This window comes from Calonectris borealis, chromosome 2 (genome assembly GCF_964195595.1).
Source record: "Calonectris borealis chromosome 2, bCalBor7.hap1.2, whole genome shotgun sequence".
NCBI lineage: Eukaryota > Metazoa > Chordata > Aves > Procellariiformes > Procellariidae > Calonectris > Calonectris borealis.
Window position 1 is genome coordinate 148,222,887 of NC_134313.1, and position 18,260 is coordinate 148,241,146.

General features: G+C 43.7%; 1 protein-coding gene across 2 annotated transcripts in view; it reads right to left on the reverse strand.

Annotated features, from left to right (window-relative positions):
• Positions 1-2,222: 2,222 nt before the first annotated feature.
• The window catches only part of RSU1 (Ras suppressor protein 1), a 111,366-nt gene continuing 95,328 nt past the window's right edge, over positions 2,223-18,260 (reverse strand). For both annotated transcript variants that reach the window (XM_075143866.1, XM_075143867.1), the window contains one exon: positions 2,223-2,696. In XM_075143866.1, coding sequence (XP_074999967.1) covers positions 2,594-2,696 — 103 coding nt within the window. In that variant the 3' untranslated portion in view covers positions 2,223-2,593. The remainder of the gene's footprint in view (positions 2,697-18,260) is intronic.

Below are 18,260 nucleotides of genomic sequence, written 5' to 3' on the forward strand. Positions count from 1 at the left end.
TCTTCAACATAATACTTCTCCCTTTAGGATTTCTTTTATCCTTCTCATCTTTACGCCTTTCACTTATTCTTCCCCAGACCCTTCATTCTTGCTTTTGCTTGTCAAAATTGTGCTTCTTCCTCCTTCATGGGGGAAGAAGTGGGAAGGTTGGGTGGATTTTTTTGCTACGAACACCCAGGAATGCTCCAATCAATACTTCGAAACCCTGCAGAGGAGAGTCTGCACGAGTCTTTCAACACTTTCACAATTCGCAACAGCAGTTAATGGAAGTCTGACTAATGCTTGAAAATCAGCAGCTTATTTTAAAGCGGTGCTATAGCTTCCCACCAATAACATTATCAGGCCTTCCCCAACAAGCTTTTATTTTTACCTGAGAGACTCTGCTCCATGCTTTGAAACCCTTGTAGCCCCGTAGCAACTTCTCTCTTTCTAAACCCCAAGTCACAGAGCAGGTGACGGACGCAGTCTCAGACACCCCAGATGCCTTTGGCTCTGGCTGGATTTCTGTTCAAATCGAAGGAAAGCCATATGGCTACCCCGCTCACAGAAAACCAGGTGTACCCAGGGAGATTTCAGAAGAGGGCAAATCTGGTTTAGCTGGAAGTGAGTGTACGTAAAACGTCTTCAAGCCTGAAAACCAGGGTCTATGGCTGCAGGCATCTGTCAGGAGAGCTCAGCCCTGCGGGCATTGCCACCCCGAGGGCATTCAGTGCCAGGGAAGGATACTGGGGGAAGGATCTAGACCCTCTTCACCCTTTCCCCATAGATGTGCCCTTGCTATTTATTTTGTTCCAAAAGGCATTTGCAATAGTAGTTTGGGGATCTTCTGACATTTCACTGACATTTCTTCAGGGCTTTTTGTAGCATGATTATTATTGTCATTAGGTACCCTCACGTGCTAATGCCTACGCCAGATTTAATTGTGTGCGTTCCAGCCTGGGGCCAGTTTTTGCTGTGAATTCTTAACAAGCACCCAACCTAGCGCCTCCATGGGCCTGTTTCAGTTGGACCTGTTCCCCTAGACAGATCACTTCAGAGGTCTGGAAAACCCTCTGCAGAGCTTGCAACAGATAAAATTGACTGTTCCTGACAAATCTACCATTTTTACTGTTTTCCATCTGCCTACCAAGACTGCCTCATTCTTCTGAAGTACCAAAGACCACTTAAAATGTGTCTAAAGCTTGATGCCAACTTCCTAGCCCTGCTTGCCAATTCAAAAAATCTGTTGCAAAATATATGTCAATACATTTATTCTCAGACTAAGGCAACCATGTATTACTTAAATGCTGGGATAATCCTAAATGAGATCAAGAGGCTGGTGCTGATAACAGAGTTTTCAGATACAAAACGGCTTCTGTGGCAAGTATCATTTCTAGCATGAGATATTTAAATCCTTTTCTTCTCTCGTTGAACGCAACAGGCCTGTTTCAGCAGGCTGGGCATGTTTCCTGGCTTGCTGACCGGATGGCAGCCGAAACTGGGCAATGGGTTGCTCAGGTATGAAATTCATGAAATCGGAAATCAAGGGCAGGAAGGTCTTGACACGAGCGATCTAGGCATGAATATCTGTTCTTGCTCCTTGAGCTTCCTGGTTAGCTTTTGCTTTTAAGGCTAAAGTTGTTTGGAAATCACTGTCTGTAGATTTTAGGTTTTTCTTCCCCACTGGTAAGACCTGAAGCTATTTGAGATGTTAAACAATTTGCGGCTTCTGAGCTTGGTTGTGGTGCTGGCTTTGTACAGATAAATATAGAACCTGTGGCATTTTCAAAAGCCATTTGGAACAGATCTTCAATACAAGCACTTTCAGCAGAGATTAAATACATTATTTGGGTTTTCTGCCTAAAAAAAAAAAAATCACTTAAAAAATTGGCAGAAATACCATTTTCTTCAAATGAAAAAGTTCTCTTTCCCCAAATTGAGGCTGGCAATTGGCAGCTCTTTACAAAGACACTTTTTTTTCCTTTCCTCTCTCCCTTCCCCTACTCCTTGATTTCAAAATAACCTTCAAGGCAAAAAAGCAGGACATAGCAATGTAAAAAAAAATAGAAACTGATTAAAATTTTTCACTCCTTGAACAGAACGCTTACATTTTAACTAACTGGTATCAGATAAAATGGTATCACATTCCTACACAAGAAGTTAACACATTGCAGGAAAGTGGACACATATGTTCCTCAAGGAATTCGCTATTCAGAAGTCCTACTGAAGAAATTGAAACACAATACAAATAAGGACCTTTATTAAAATCACTTAGAATATTATATGAAATTTAATATTGTATAATAGAGGTGCAAAACCCCTGATATTAACAGGACGTGATACATGTGAAGAGAGGACATTAATATACATATAAATAGAAAAGCTAAAATGTGTTTGACAGTGATATATTAAATGGCTACATAAATGTGACCATAATTAGGAGAATAGGTAGTTTTGTGTTCCTTAAGCAGTATCTTCTAAAGCAGTATACATAGTAAATTGCTTTTACCTCTAGTGTCTGCTTTCTTATGAGTAACAGGAGATGCGTAGGACTATTATAGGCACATGCAAAAGCAATGTAAAAGATATAAAAACAGAGGCAGAAGCCAGGGACTTATTTGTTCTTGGCTGCCAGAGGCTTACGGCTGATCTTCTTTGACTTGTCATTGTTCTTTTTTGGAGGTTCAGGATTCGCCTGCATGTGTCTGCCATAAAGACTGTAAGGAAATGAGACAAAGAATATTTGTGATATGACCATTAAACACAGGCTTTTACTCGGCAGCATGTTAAACAATGCATCTAGTTACTAGAAATAAGAAAAGGAAGGTCATTATATTTTTTTTTTCCTCAACACACTGAATTTCCTATTAGATCTCATGCTGCAGTCTATAATAATGTTTTTTGTGACTTATCAGGAGAGTAACATTGGGAAGAGCAGGCCTTTGGAGCAGTGAAGGAACAATCAGTTTTGCCTTCAGAAACTAGCAACCTTTATTCTGCAGTTATGGGATTAAGGCTCAGAAGGCTGCAAGGATGTGTATTCAAGCTGACAATGACAAAAATTGGGTTGAACTGGAGAGATAGAGTGCCCACTTAGAGCAAAGTGAGCATCATCCCTAACCAGAAAACCTGAGGGCTTGATAATGTGACAGAGAGCAATGGTGTCACACCCGCCTTTGCTGCTCACACATGATTGATAGTACTGGGACAGCTACCAACACATCAATGCCACATTAGTAAGTACCACTGATTAAATGTTGACAAAGTATCCTACAATTAAGATGGCTAGCATTCACAGCGAAGTTAAATAGACTACATGGCTGAGAGGATCTTGCTAAATATCACATAGTAATTAATAGATAATTTATGAGTAATCCTGAATAAACGAAATTAAAAACCTACCCAAAATAAACACAGCTCAAACTTAACTTCCCTTATTGACATAAAGTGCTTTTTGAAGACGTACTTTGCGGGGGTGTCAGCGTATCTAGAAGGGAACAGAGACGAGCTTTGTTTCTGCTCATTCAGCTGTATAAACACTGGCAATGTTGACGCCAATACTGAAATCCCTCTGAAAGGTGTCCCCCTGCTAATACTTCAGCCCGATGCTGGTGAGTGTCCACCCCAACCCCGTACTCGGCTTGGCCAGTCAAGTTGGACGCTAACTTCTACCACTGGATAGGAATTCTGCTACTGAAGAAGATAACGGCACCAGTTCCCACAAGAGCCTTCTTGTGTCACTGCCCCTCCACATTTTGGTGGACTTTGTCAAGAAACAGGACAGATTCAGGGGCTTGGGGTTGAGAAACTCTGAGTCTTCCTAGAATTGCCTTTTGATGTTGTCCTGGTTTTGGCTGGGATGGAGTTGATTTTCTTCCTATTAACTGGTATAGTGCTGTGTTTTGGATGTAGTGTGAGAATAATGTTGATGACACACTGATGTTTTGGTTGTTGCTAGGTATTGTTTACGCTAGTCAAGGACTTTTCATCTTCCCATGCCCTGCCAGATGTGCAGGGGGCTGGGAGGGAGTGTGGCCAGGGCGGCTGGCCCAGCTGGCCAATGGGCTATTCCATACCATATGACATCATGCTCAGCATATAAGGTTGGGTGAAGAAGAAGGAGGGGGGGGGCGTTCGGAGTGATGGCGTTTGTCTTCCCAAGTAACCGTTACGCGTGATGGAGCCCTGCTTTCCTGGCGATGGCTGAACACCTGCCTGCCGATGGGAAGTGGTGAATGAATTCCTTGTTTTGCTTTGCTTGCGTGCGCGGCTTTTGCTTTCCCTATTAAACTGTCTTTATCTCAACCCACGAGTTTTTCTCACTTTTACCCTTCTGATTCTCTCCCCCATCCCACCCGGCGGGGGGGGTGAGCGAGCGGCTGCGTGGTATTTGGCTGCTGCCAGGTTAAACCACGACAGATGTGTCAAAATCTGGATGGGTAGCTGTCAGCATTGTTGCCACAGAACCCGGGTCCTGCATTTTCATGTGTCTGGGGCACGCAGAAGGTCCCAGCTGTCACAGGCGAGCTGCACTGGTCCATCCCACACACCCTCGCATGCACTCTTCCCCGCTGCAGTCCGTGTATGTAGCCTGCATGCCTGTCCAGCCCTCGCTGCAAACAAGGAGCAGGTACAGATCCTTCTGCTACTTTTGCTTAGCCCTGTCGGGACAGACTTAGTTACTCATGATATGCTGTTGCTTATACAGAAAGCATGACCTGATACACAATTCTGCAGTGGGTATCACCCTGAGCGGGTATCTCAGAGAAAAGCAACTCTTTATTTACAGTGACCTCTTCTGCTTTGCAGGTTGAAACTAATTTCAGCAGAGGACAGGCCCTCCTTCTTCTACAGGGCCTGGTGGACTATGCAGTCAACCGTATGCAAGAGACATTGAACAAGGATCCAAACAGGTAGAAATACTCTTGAATTACTGTGCTATAAGGCATGGCCATGGAGGGGCTGTTTATGTCAGATACAGAGAGGTTTTAGCTAAGACATACATTGCTCTCTACAGCTTCCTGAGGAGGGGAAGTGGAGAGGGAGGTGCCGATCTCTTCTCCCTGGTATCCAGTGATAGGACGCGTGGGAATGGTTCAAAGTTGCACCAGGGGAGGTTTAGACTGGACATTCGGAAGCATTTCTTTACCGAGAGGGTGGTCAAACACTGGAACAGGCTTCCTCGAGAGGTGGTCGATGCCCCAAGCCTGTCAGTGTTTAAGAGGCATTTGGACAATGCCCCTAATAACATGGTTTAACTTGGTCAGCCCTGAATTGGTCAGGCAGTTGGACTAGATGATCATTGTAGGTCCCTTCCAACTGAAATATTCTGTTCTGTTCTAATTCTATTCTATTCTATTCTATTCTATTCTATTCTATTCTATTCTATTCTATTCTATTCTATTCTATTCTAATGTCAGGAGATTAAAAGCTACAACCTGCTCTGGCTTTATTTTGCTGTATCTGGAAGATACTTCAACCCTGAGGTTCCTGGACTGCAGAATGGGATTAGAGCTTCTCGTAGGGTGGGGTGGAGAGGCAGCGCTCGCTTTCACCTCCTCAGCAGGTGCCGTTTTACATGATGCTGCTCAACAGGCTTGCTGTCAAGGTGCACTGTACCCAAAACAGCCTTGCTCAAGGAAAATACAACTGTAAACTACGACATTACTTCACCTTACTGAAATTTTGTGTGTGCCATCACCTACTGTCAACAAGGGATCAGATGTCATTTCCTGATGAACGCAGAGAGCCTTGACCCTCCGTGATAACTGCATGCTTACTAATAGCTACAATACACATATTTTTCTTTTCATAAGAGGTACAGCCCCAACAGCACAAGGCTATATTTTATCCAAGTACACAGTATGCATACTAATCAAATATCCATCCTAAATAACTGTCCTGTTCTAGAAGGCGTTAAGTGAGTTGAGGGAGGGAAGATATGGAAGGAGATGTTTCGGTGTCAGGAAATACTATCATTGTGGAAGAGCACAGAAGTGTCATTCAAGGAGGTTGTCCCATCAGAAACCGATCCAAGGTAGAAAAAGTCAGGGAACAAGCAGCATCTTGTTCTGAATGACATGCAGTGCAGCATTTGAACCACTGTCAGCAATAATTCTGTAACTCTGAAAAGTTAGCAACAGAGAAGTGGAAATGCATGCTCAAATCTGTGAACAACAATAGTTAGTTAAATACTAAATTAACATTCAAGTTGTTTTTTGGCTCTAGAGAAATAACGCTACATTGGAGTAGAATGTGAGGTTTTTTCATATAATACGAAAGTCCCCATTTGGGACTTTAAGCACTGAATTAACAGAGAATCCACTGATCCACTGTACCTGAGCACAAAAAAATCTTCGTGGATGGGAACAGGAGTCCCCTGTCACTGTCCTGTCTTCCACCTCCTGCTGCTCCACAGCTCCTTTGCCCTGTTAGTGCCAACCCAGAGAGGACTGTAACAGCTTTAGTGGTCTTCAGGTGTTACATACCCTTTTTTTGCTCAGGTTGGTTTAGGCTCCACTTTTTTGCTTTGGAAACCTTATATGAATTTCCCTCTCAGATGACACTTCTGGCATTCATTCTGCCTCTCATTTCCTGCTTTCTCAGTCCAAATGTTCAAGATTGTGGACTGCCAGAGCTTAGATTAGTGAACTTTTTCTCAAGTAAAAGGGTGTGGTGGGAATTCTACCGACTACACGGGTGCTTTTGAAGTGCAGAAACTGAATATTGACAATTTTGAATGAACTTCAGAGTTCTGGTAAAGTCTACTGGGGCAACGCCTTTTGACTGCGAAATGAGGTCCAGTGGCCACTGCACGTGTTAAACAGCAAAAATCCCAATTGACCTGTAAGTACTTTTGGTAGCAGTTTTTCTTTGATATTTGCTCCTTACGACATTCAGTGCTATTGGTGCTCCAGCAATTCCCTCCGCCCCATGCAAATGTCATGTTAGTAGTAGTAGATGTGCATGAGTTGCAGACATCTGCAGCATTTTTACATCCTTTTTACTTACTCTTATATCCAACCACTTCTATCAGCATGTGCACCGAAGTTTCATCCAGGAAAATAATTATTGGGTTTGAAATAAGCAAATCAAATATATCTACTTAGGTTTCTCTGGCAAAATTTCAAGGAAGTTTCAGCTGCACATTGCTATCTCAACTGAAGATAAGTGCTTTACAATCTATCACAGTAGTCTGCTACGCAAAGAGCAAGGATCAGACGTATTTAGATTATACAAGCCTTCACAGACAGGGACTCTCTTGTGTTTGCACACATCAAATACAAGGAGACATATGGTGTCACAACAACGTTTAAATACAATAATGACTGCGATAATGCCTCTGGGGCAGAATTTGCCTTCTGTTACTCTAGGGAAAAAAGAATTCACAATTTTCAATGAACTTCTGGTACAACAACAGACACCAGTTTTATAGTTCCCAAGGAAAAAAAAAACCAAAAAAAAAACCAAAAGAAAAAAACTAATGGAGCTGATCTGCACAGAGAAGCAAGTATCTGAATTACACGAGAACCTATAACCCCTTGGCTGTAATAGATGTGGAGTTTACATATACAGTCCTTAATGATTTCGATACCTACTGGAAGGATACAGCCCCAGAAACCATAGCTTGCACATCACCGTCTGTCAGCCAAGCTGTAGTAACTAACTGCGTACATGCTCTTGCTCTGGCATCACTGCGAAGTCAAACATGTTAGGCAGAGACACTCGCACACCGTCCTCGGCAGCGGAGGTCAGCTTAAGACACGCACACAGACAGTTACGCAGCTCAGCTGACGGACGGTAATGTACTAGGAGTTGGCACCTTGACATATCGGTTTGTACAACTAGACCCTTAGCGGAGGCAGATGGTCTCCATAACAGACAAAGGAATATTGAGGCAGATTGCGGCTACTGTTTCAAGGCAGATTTGTGAGATAAGTGCTGATAATACATTTATGGCAGCACCTTCACACTTGATATTTTGGAATGTCACCTGTTCACGGGGCTGGTATAGCTCTGAGCAGGACATCACACACAGCTCGCAGATCGCAACCTCAGCTGAAGAATAAAATCTGGAGTGCAAATAAATATTTGAGATGTTTGGGTTTGCAGCAACAGTCAGAAACTAGTTATTATAACCACAGTTCACAAACTGCTGAACCTTTGTAGACTTAGCTGCTACAGTATTGCATGCAGCCTTCTCATTATGTTAAAGTGAAAGGGGAGATTAACTGCAAGACTGGAAATGCAGAAAGCCCTCAGAGATTTCCAGTTGCTTTCTTTCCTTGTATACATTTTTCAAAGCAAATATCTCTCATGAACGTAAATGTTTCTTTGTATGCAAATATAAACATAAACAAAATCTCCCTGCATTCTCTATCTGCCCCACTGGAAGTAACAAATGAAAGCACTATGGCTGCTGCAGCAAAACTAACAATATCAAGTGAGAAAGATGCTCATTAAACTTCATCATTCTGTCTACTTTAATGATGCTTTTACTTAATAAAAATTCCCCGAGCAGTTGCAAGGATATTAGGCAAGGTCTTTGGTTATGTATCAGGGGTCTAAGCTGTCACTAGCAAGCATGCAGTTCAGGAGGGGCATTCCCAAGAGGAAAGAGTGAATACAGCTTTCTTGTAATAAATTCAGAGAGAATCAATAACCACAGCCTGCCACATTACTTAAGCATTTAGGAAAGTAGGTGATCCTTCTAAATTAAACTACAAATTGCTAAATGTTGCAATTTACAGCATAAGATCAGATATGAAGCCTTGTAATTTGAAAGCATACAGTCTTGCTACCAAAATCTCTGAATTTAAAAAAGAACCATAGTTAAAATTCATAAAGTTCAAAAGAGCCACTTTCAAAAACCACCTTCAGCACAATTGCCTCGAATTTTTCTCTCTTGTACAACACAACACTCACTAGCTGAAGGCTACGTGCTCCCAGAGATGAAAAGAGTGAACTTGTGTAACTAGTGAGCTAGTGTACAGTGTCTGATGCACACATTGGTCTTCTTGAGTTTAAGCATTTTGAAAGAGGATTTCAAGAATGAGCCATAAGAAATACATTGCTCTCACTTTACGTCTGTAATAGACCTACGGGGTGAGTATGCAGAATGAAAAGGACGCGCACAGTTAAATGCAATCCTGGAGAGATGCTACCTCCAGGTATGTACTGTAATCTGAGAAACAAAGGTGAAACATTCCAGCGCTGCTCGCTTTTCCAAAAGCTCGAGCTCAGGTTCAGGCGGGTATCTAATGCTCAGACACAGCTTCAAATGTGGGTATTTACAACGACCTCAACAGGACGGTCCCCAGCCCCAGCTGCTGAAGCAGGAGAGGGGAAAGGCTGAATCAGTGGTGATATCACTAGAGACCCAATGCTGAAAGAAGTGCTTGCAAGACCGCTATCTGCTGGCTAGCCTGTGTTAGTTACAATTCTCAAGCACTTACTGCAAGATGCTTTTGCCCTGGCAATTTTGGCGTAGCTTATTGCTGCTTCTGGCATCCCCTCTGAGCGACTGAGACTGGCCTTCTCTCCTGTGGGAGCTGCTAACACATCGCCTCCTCAACCCACATCTTCTCCCAGGAAGGGGACAGATACTGGAGTTTAGTTTGCCAGTAATGTACCAGTGAAGGAAAATAGTGGGGTTAAAATTACTTTGCAAGTGTCACGTTATTTTGGTAATTTACCAATAATTTATTTTTATTCTCTGTGACATAAGTCAGATGATTTAAATTAACAGGAACATTGCATGGGTAAGTGAAACGAATATCTGGTTTCCTTGCACACTCGGATGGCAAGCTGAAGTTTTAGGATTCTTAATAAGGAAGAACAGACAAGAGTGACTCATTTTATTCAGCTAATTTTTTGCCCCTTGTTTGCGAATGCTCTGAAAGCAGATGGCAGCAGTGTCAGAGATGTTCATCATCTGAAGCTCTCTGCAAGTTTCTTCAAAAAACTCAGCTCTGGCTTGTCATCTGTCTGTGTACCAGCTCACTCCTCATGCTCCGAAATGGAGGCAGCGCTGGCCGGCTGAAGGGGACGGGCGCTGGCGGTGCGGCATGCCTGCGACGCTGCAAGAGCCTCTGGGCTACTAAACCTGCAGCTCTTAATGTGTTGTAAAACTGCTCCAGTATTTTTAGGTCTGTAACAGTTTGTCTTCCCCTATTGCCCACTCACACTCTGGTATGCCTAATACTTCCGACTGCCCCCAATCTCCGCACCCCAGAGCCCAGCCCCAAGACACTCCAAAGTGTAACAACCTGTGATATTTTTCCGTTCCCTTCACCTGTCCCAATAATCTTCATAACCCGAAGTTCCTGCAGAGTTTGTCCTGGCATCACCCTCCCTAATTCCCCCCAAGTCCTGCATTTCACCTTTCAAAGAGACTTTCTGCATCACCAGAAATCCCTAATCCCCTCAAGTGCTTTCTGGGGTCTTAGCCCCCAGAGGCACTCCGCAGGGGAGCTGATCACTTCTTCCCATCTTGGTTTAGCTCTTTTTTGTAGCTAGTTTCATTTTTTGGAGCCCTAATTAGATAAGAAGGAGAGGATTCAGTACAGGTGGAGAGGTAGGTATCCAAGCCCATGTTGCAGTCACTGGAGATCTGGCTAATGAAGCCAGTGGAGAAGAGAGCTTTTTGGGTGACCAAATACAAGTGTCTGCTGTGAGATGCCTGGTTGCTATACTCTGTTACAGATTTTCACCAACTACAGTGGACAGTGGGCAGCTGGTAGACACTCACACTTAGATATTTTAAAATGCTAGATGAAGGCCACCCAAAGCAACCACTCCCTCTCTGTTCCCACTTTGCACGCTCTCACAAGCTGTTAGCTACCTTACATTATAGACCCTGCTGAGTCACACAATCCAACGTTGACTTACTGCGAATTCCTGCCTAAAAACACTCCAAATCTCAATAAGCAAAAAAAAGTATTCTGCCAAAACTGTCCTGTAGCTCACTGTCTCAGCGACTGTGTAGAACATGCATCCTCTAAATTAAGCCCACCCATCCCATGTGTCTCCTGCTGGCCACTTCATCATTCAATTCCCCACAGGGCTCCCTTCTGCCGGATCCCTCAACCCCAGTCTTTCCCCTTCACATTTGCTGTGCCATATACCTGAAGAAGAGAGATTCAACTTCTACGTGTCATATTTCCCACCCTCTTTCCCTACAGGTTACTGTCAGAGATGGACCCTGACCAGATGGACCTCTGGCCTGAGCTCAGGAGCTCCCCGTGGTGCTCCTCACTACAGCATCATCAGTCCTGCCATGACAACTCAGGAGCGCAAACACGGCAGTTATAAAGGGAATACGGTCCAGACGGACGTATAAGGAGACACCTCAGGGGAGACGTGTCTGTGTGGGGAGATTTGAGCCAAGGTAACTATGATTTACAAACACCTGCTCTCCTATAGGGCAATTCCTGGGTAATTTTAATTCTGCCAGACACACTCACTCTTAAACTGGTTAATTTAATTCCTGCTTCACCGAACTCACCATCTTGCATGTTAAGGAGAACTAATTTTTTTTTTTCCAGAAAGGAATTCCAAATAGGTGTTAGGCATTTCTTTAATTAAATAAAGACAATAAAAGAAAGCCTTCTCCTCATATTCTCTGAGGCTAGCAGCCTTTTGAAGCAAGTACTTTAAATGAGAGGCTTGTTAGGGGAGCACAGCTGGAAGCTCATAGAAACCTAGCAAAAAAAAGAAGTCTTTTTTAAAGGAAAACATACAGGCCAAGATTTGCAAAACTGGCTAACGACTTTGCATACCCAACTTGAAAGACCTTACAAAAAATGTGGCTTTTGGCAGAGAGGGTTTTGAAAGCACATGGAACGCCAACATCTGCTTTCTGAAAATCAGACCTATCTCACACCCAAGGAGCCCAACACTGAAAATCTCAGTGTGAGACGAAGCCAGAGAGACACACAAGGGGATCTCCATGGAACTGTAACGAAGATGGAAAGGAGAGCAAGAAGTAAAAAGACTATTCAAGTGAGAAAGAAGTGTGTTCTGTTTACTGAAGTCATCTGTATCATCACAACCCTTGTCTTTATGTATTTGCAATTCCATGAGCATGCAGTACATAAATCATCAGTTTGCTCCATTTCACCAAACCGTGTTGTTGGGACCATATTCAGGGCCACCCGCCTGCTCTCAAACTAAGCCTGGACAGGCAGTGAACATGGTGCAGAAAACATACTGGCACACAGCACAGGCACCTTCCTGGAGCCAGCCGAACAGAGTCTTCTTCATTCTTATGTTATTTTAACGTTGTTGTCCACATGGAGTCCTTTGGGCTTAAGTAAACCAGTGCTCATTTTCCTTTTTGAATGCTACACTAAGGGGCTCGCTGCTCAGATAAATCCCCTTACATAATCTTTATTATTGATTTACTGCATGCATTTTGCTGTGCACCTAATTAACATTAAAAAACAGGAAAACAGAGGGTAAAAATAGCTAAGTGCAAGCCAAGGAACTTTCTTTAAGTTATTCTACATCTGGCAGGTATGTATTTCTTTTCCAGTAACTAGACAAAGTGTACCAATAAAATGTATAGAAGGGACTCTGGGGAAATACTGATACGCAGACTCTCTTTTTTCCTCTTTTTTTTTAAAGCAAAACTGAAGTGTCTGAGTTAATCTGAGCCTGCTCTGCTGCACACTGAGGATGACCGATTTCACTGGCAGTAGCAGCGAGAACATTCAGGGGACCGCAATTCTCCACACCCAGGGTTATATAGCTGCTGTGCTCTGCTGGGCTGGCTCACACGCCGCTCCCAGGGTGTCTACCTCCGTCATCCCCACCGGCTGCAGTGCTGGCTGCCTAACGGCTCCTCAAAATAGACACAAAGACCAAACAGTGACGAGGGACACACTCAACCAACTAACCCCCCTGAATCACCGCTCCGGAGACCCTCAAAGGTGAAAGACTAAGCCCCGGTCCCGCCGCACAACCCACCTGAGTGACCCAACACAAGAAACTCTTTCTGGAAGGCTGTGCAAGCTCTGGGGACCACTGCGTAAAGGGGGCATAGGACTTACTGTGGGATGCTTAGGGGGAGTCTTGGGATTGAGCAAAAGTATTTAAGGATTATACAGGATTTATGAGATGTTTAGGGGAAGGACCAAGAGAGTAGGGAGGGATCAAGGTGGATGAGAGAGAACAAGTGCAGGAAAATGGAGAGAGGATCAAGTGGGGAACAAACGAGGCCAACAGTGTGCAAGCAGGAGGCTGGTCAGCGCACTTGTTTGGCTAAACTCTGCGCCAAATCACCTCCACTTTGTCCTGCCTAAACCCTCTTTCTAACTGTTTTCTGTGTGAGTGTGCTCTGTTCTGACAGCAAGCATGCATGACCCATCAGCAAAGTTCAAGCCAGACTAGCTGGTTACTAGGATGGACCGAGTTCTGGATACTGGAGAGACCAAGGATCTGGGACCAGCTCCCAGGGAGACTGAGGAGCCGTAGGCTGGTAAGACTGGGTCTGGGGGCCTGATACTTGAAACATCAAGATCTGGGAGCCAGGTACCAGAGGGATCCCTGACATAGGGGTTTCCCTGAGCATTGACCTCTAGAAATGCAGTCTGGCTGTTGTTTGTCCTCTCTGTGTTTATGTGGCCATCTGTCCTCCCGTCATGCTAATCTGTTCATGGCTGTATGTGTATATACACGTGTATATACATGTTCTGAATTTGTGGTTAGCCTTGCTACTGGCAGGACAAGGGAACAGGGATATGGAGCAGCTGCTCACTGCCATCGGTGGAGGAAACCCCTGGCTCCTCCAGCCCCCTGGATTTAGCTGCTCAAAAGCACTACCATGAAAAAGGTGAAGAAATGAGGAAACACACTTCACCTTTTTGACACAAAGGACCACATCCGAGGTGCTACACATCACAGACAATCCAATTTCACCCAGTCACCTGAGTCGGCTTTGTTTGACTCCTGTCGGATATACTTTCCAGAAAGGCTGTTCCAAAGGAACCTTCTTGGATTGAATTTTTGAACATGCATAACAGGTCCATGCAAATATTGAATTTGCTATCTTCCTCATGAAATCTCTTTTCAGTTCCCAAATACAGCCCTTTCAACTATGCCCTGGCCAACACTGGCACAAACATGCCAATGATGTCAATCTTCCAGCCACTCTGATGAGTTGTGCTCCGACAGGTCCACATACAGGCAAAGGAGCAAGGAGATTCAAAGCCAATTTCAAAATCATTGTCACCATTCATGTTACTTCATTATGGAAGCAAAAAATTATAATACAGTGGCGCGGAAGACCAAAGATGGTCACACAGATACCATGTAATAAAATGATTCAGACCATTCACCCCATTTTCCAGCCAGTTTTGAACAAAGCATCACACCATTAATATTTGGCTAACAATTACTGGGTTTTAAGCAAATCTTTGGCGTTTCTCCATGGCTTTTACTGTGCCAACAGAGCTGTTCCAAAATCTTTTCAGGAGGGACCTATGTTATGCAGCAGCCAATAACCTTTATGGTAATGCTGCAATGAAAATGTTGCTTACTGTAATGAGCAGAGATCATAAGCTAAGCCCCCAGGTACCTTTCTATTATTTTTCATTACAGTCTTTCCGGGTTTGTTATGCTTCAAGGGTACTCAGGGAATTACACCAAACTAGGCTCACTGGTCAGCTCTTCATTACTGAGATCACACTGAAACCGAGCAATCAGCAAACTGCACCAGCTCCTGAGGTGACACGACACTAAGATTTGTTTGAATATTTATCATTTCTTTTTTAGCTTGTCCTCTTTCTTAAAGCTCTGTTCTGTAAAACAAACTTGCCTGCAGTTGGAGGTGGTTCTGAAAAAACAGGAAAATCACATAATATTTTTTCATGCCATTAACACCTTGAGCGAAGGGTTGGGCTTCCTTTCGTCTACCAGAAACAAACCGTGATGTACTCATGTTTTCCTGACAGCAGTGTTTTTCCTAGTGTTCCATAGTGCTGGATGAGCTGGGTGAGACAAGAAGTCTCACTTGCTGTGTGAATCCTTGTCCCTGCTCCATTGCAGATTTTTACATTGGCTTCCTTCCCTCTTGCAAAGCAAGAAGCTGACCACCCCTTTGGAAAACAGCAGCTACGCTGACATCAGTAGGTTCTGATGTCATCCAATCTGCACGACTTCCCAAGTTGCTTTCAGTGTCTTTCAAGGCCCACAGTGTGAAGAACATAGAGCCTTTTGAAAGGCTTTCTTCTCCCCTGATGTCCGTCAAGATGAAATGGCAACATAGTGTCAGCCTGATTTTGATTTCAACAAAATCAATACAAGTTTTGCTTCTGATTTCAGTGAGTGCAAGGTTTGGCCTTTAAGGTCACGCAACCTATTCCTGACAACTGAAAATCCACTAGTGCACACCGTGCAGCACGGGCTATCCTGGGAGATAGGTCTCTCATCACAGTCTTCCTCGAAATCAGGTACATTTCTTATTTTAGTTCTCTCCTGAACAGAGTGACTTGGGAAGTGCAAAGACCTCTAGATTACTTAAGAATTACAATAGAGGTTTCATAATAATTTGTGTTGTAATTAGTGTTATCAACTGAGGCATATCTTGGAAACTGCAAGAACAAACACGGCTTTACGATGTCAATCAAACAGCACGTTCTTTGTTATTTAAATCCTCTACACATGGCCATTATTATCCATGCAAGCAAACAGGCAAACTGCACTTGCAGTACAGCTCACAAGCCCCAAACTATACAGCAACATACGAACATCTAGGCTGGCTATGAACACTGGAGTGAAAATAATGTCTTCTCATCAAGTGCTAGTAATAGCCAGGGCCAATGAGTCACTCTGTAAACTTCTTAATGCACGCATTAACCAAAATAGTTTCTCTTACAAGGGAGGTGGGATTATACATACTGATATGATCTGGTTTTGCTGAACATCTTTTTGCTGTAGGTAGGCAGCACTCATCCTAAATCGTTGGTGCTTACATACGCTCATGAGTTAGGGGAACAAATATGGAACTTTTACTTAAAGGGACAAGAATTAGTTTACTCAATCATCAGACATTTGCAAACGGGAGACTTCAAGAGTGATGCAAAATAAACCAGTGCTTCCACCTGTTTCTGGGCAAGAGGAAAAGGAACATGGAGTTGAAACCACTTGCACTGAATCAGTCCAAGCGCCACGGTAGCAACGAAGGCAGAAAGAGTGCAACAACGGAGAGCCAAACCCCAAGCTGCAGTCTTGGAGGATAAACTGCAGGACATCTACTCCGCGTCTTCCTAGAAACATGTTGGAAAACACATTGCAGGGAGGGCAGACATGGTCCTTGGACTACTGTCCTTACTTTCTGGTTCCTCAACACACAAGCTACTAACATGTTTGCCAAATCCCAGCCTATGCACGTGAGGTAGCAAACAGGCACCCCCTTACTTGTGAAACTGTGCTAGTATTCCCCCAGCTCGCGGCATGGAGCGGATTTATGAGAAATGCAGGAGTGGGAAAAGCAAAGTGGCAAAAGATTTGTCAACAGCTCTCTGTCACCGAGAAAGCACTTCATTAGCCTGTCAATTGCACAGTGTCTAGGAGATACATTTATTGACAACTCACTGCCAATTGATCCAACTTCTATATAAAGCTCTTCTTATGCAATGAGCTTGCTGACTCACATGATCATGAGATCTATAGAGAACTAATAGCTGTACTAAGCCCCAAATTGCTCTAATTTCTAAACAAAATGAAACAAGAAGTCGTAAAATCCCACCAGCATCTCAACAGCTAGACCATATTCACTGCTTACAGCACAACATTTTAAAATGAGATTAATTTTTGATACACTTCATAGGTGGGGTATGAACTCCATGGTGAATAAAAGTCCTTATAGAAAACAGAGTTTTTCACTTCTATGGTCATTTGTGCTTATGGGATTACTTTTGAAATACAGGGAGTCTGCATTTTCTGTTTCCTCAACTTAGCATGGAAGTACCCAGTGATGTTCAATTCTGTATGCCAACCAACTGCTCTGTGCGGTCAGGTCCCTCAGCCTCTCATCGGGTTAGGATAACGCTGCGAATGGCTAATTGATCCTGCAGTGGCTTTAACAACTGGCAGTCACTTCACACAGCCAGCAGCATTCCTGCAGCGCGCACGCTCCTAACCCTTGCTTGCTTTGCTTTGTACTACTTGTTTTATCACTTCATGATAAGGCAGCGTCAAAGACAGCAGGAGTAACCTATTCCGGCATCTCCATCTGGCACTATATATCAGGCTTGTGCTGCTCTGGTGGATTAGTTTCAGATCCCTGTTGGCAGATCAAAGGCAGCAATAATAACCACAAATCAATCCCTCTTTAAGCCTAAACCATCTTCTCCCTCACATAGAATGCCTCATTTCTTCACCACCCCAGAGCCCTTATAAATACCAACTTTGCCTAGACACAACAGTTGTATGCAGATACTCAGGCCCTGGAGAATTTGGCGCTGTGTTTTCGGCTGCCTTCTCCTTATTCACTGACAAACAAAATGAGCAGCATCGGTAGAGAGGGGCTCATGTAGATTAAACACTTGAGTCTCCAAAAGTCAGAAAGTTGCTGGGTGCCAAAGTGAGGGCATACAGAGAAGATGGCTTGCTTCCCTCAGTCTCATCTCAGGTAATATATTTTCCAGCACCCATCGGTGAGACAGTGCTGTATTTTCACTGAAGCACCCAGCTACCAGCAGCTCACTGCTCAGTGCTCTAAGCTGACCAACAGATGTTTTCAGAGCACGTGTTCAGATACAGAATAGATGCATCTCCAGTTGAAGAACTGCACTGTGCACAGGTTGCTTTCTAATGGTGTTTCCAGACAGCTTACCCACTTGATTAGCACATGCTCTAGAAAATAGGGCTCACAAAGGGGACTCACGAGGTTCAAGATCCACACAGCAGCTCCAATATAGGGGGAACATCTGGTCCCTTTCGCAACGACTGTGCTTGCATTCTTGAGATTGCGCTTGAATTCTTGATGCTCACCTGTTAGGTCTTAGCTAAAGGCAGTGGGAGTTAAAATATGACTCAAAGGCTAGGTATCAGCTCTCTGCCTGGCTATGCTTTACTGTCAAAATGAATTTTTACTGCAAGAAAAGTAGCTTTTGTTTGCTCCCTCTCCGTAACACCTTCACAGTGACAAAGCTGTATTTACCATGATGTGGTTAGGCAGTTCCCTAGGACTCAACTCACCCAGAGATATTGTGGCCAAAAAAAAAACATCTGTGCCTTGGATTTTACAGGAGAACAGCTATTATGCTGTAAAAGAT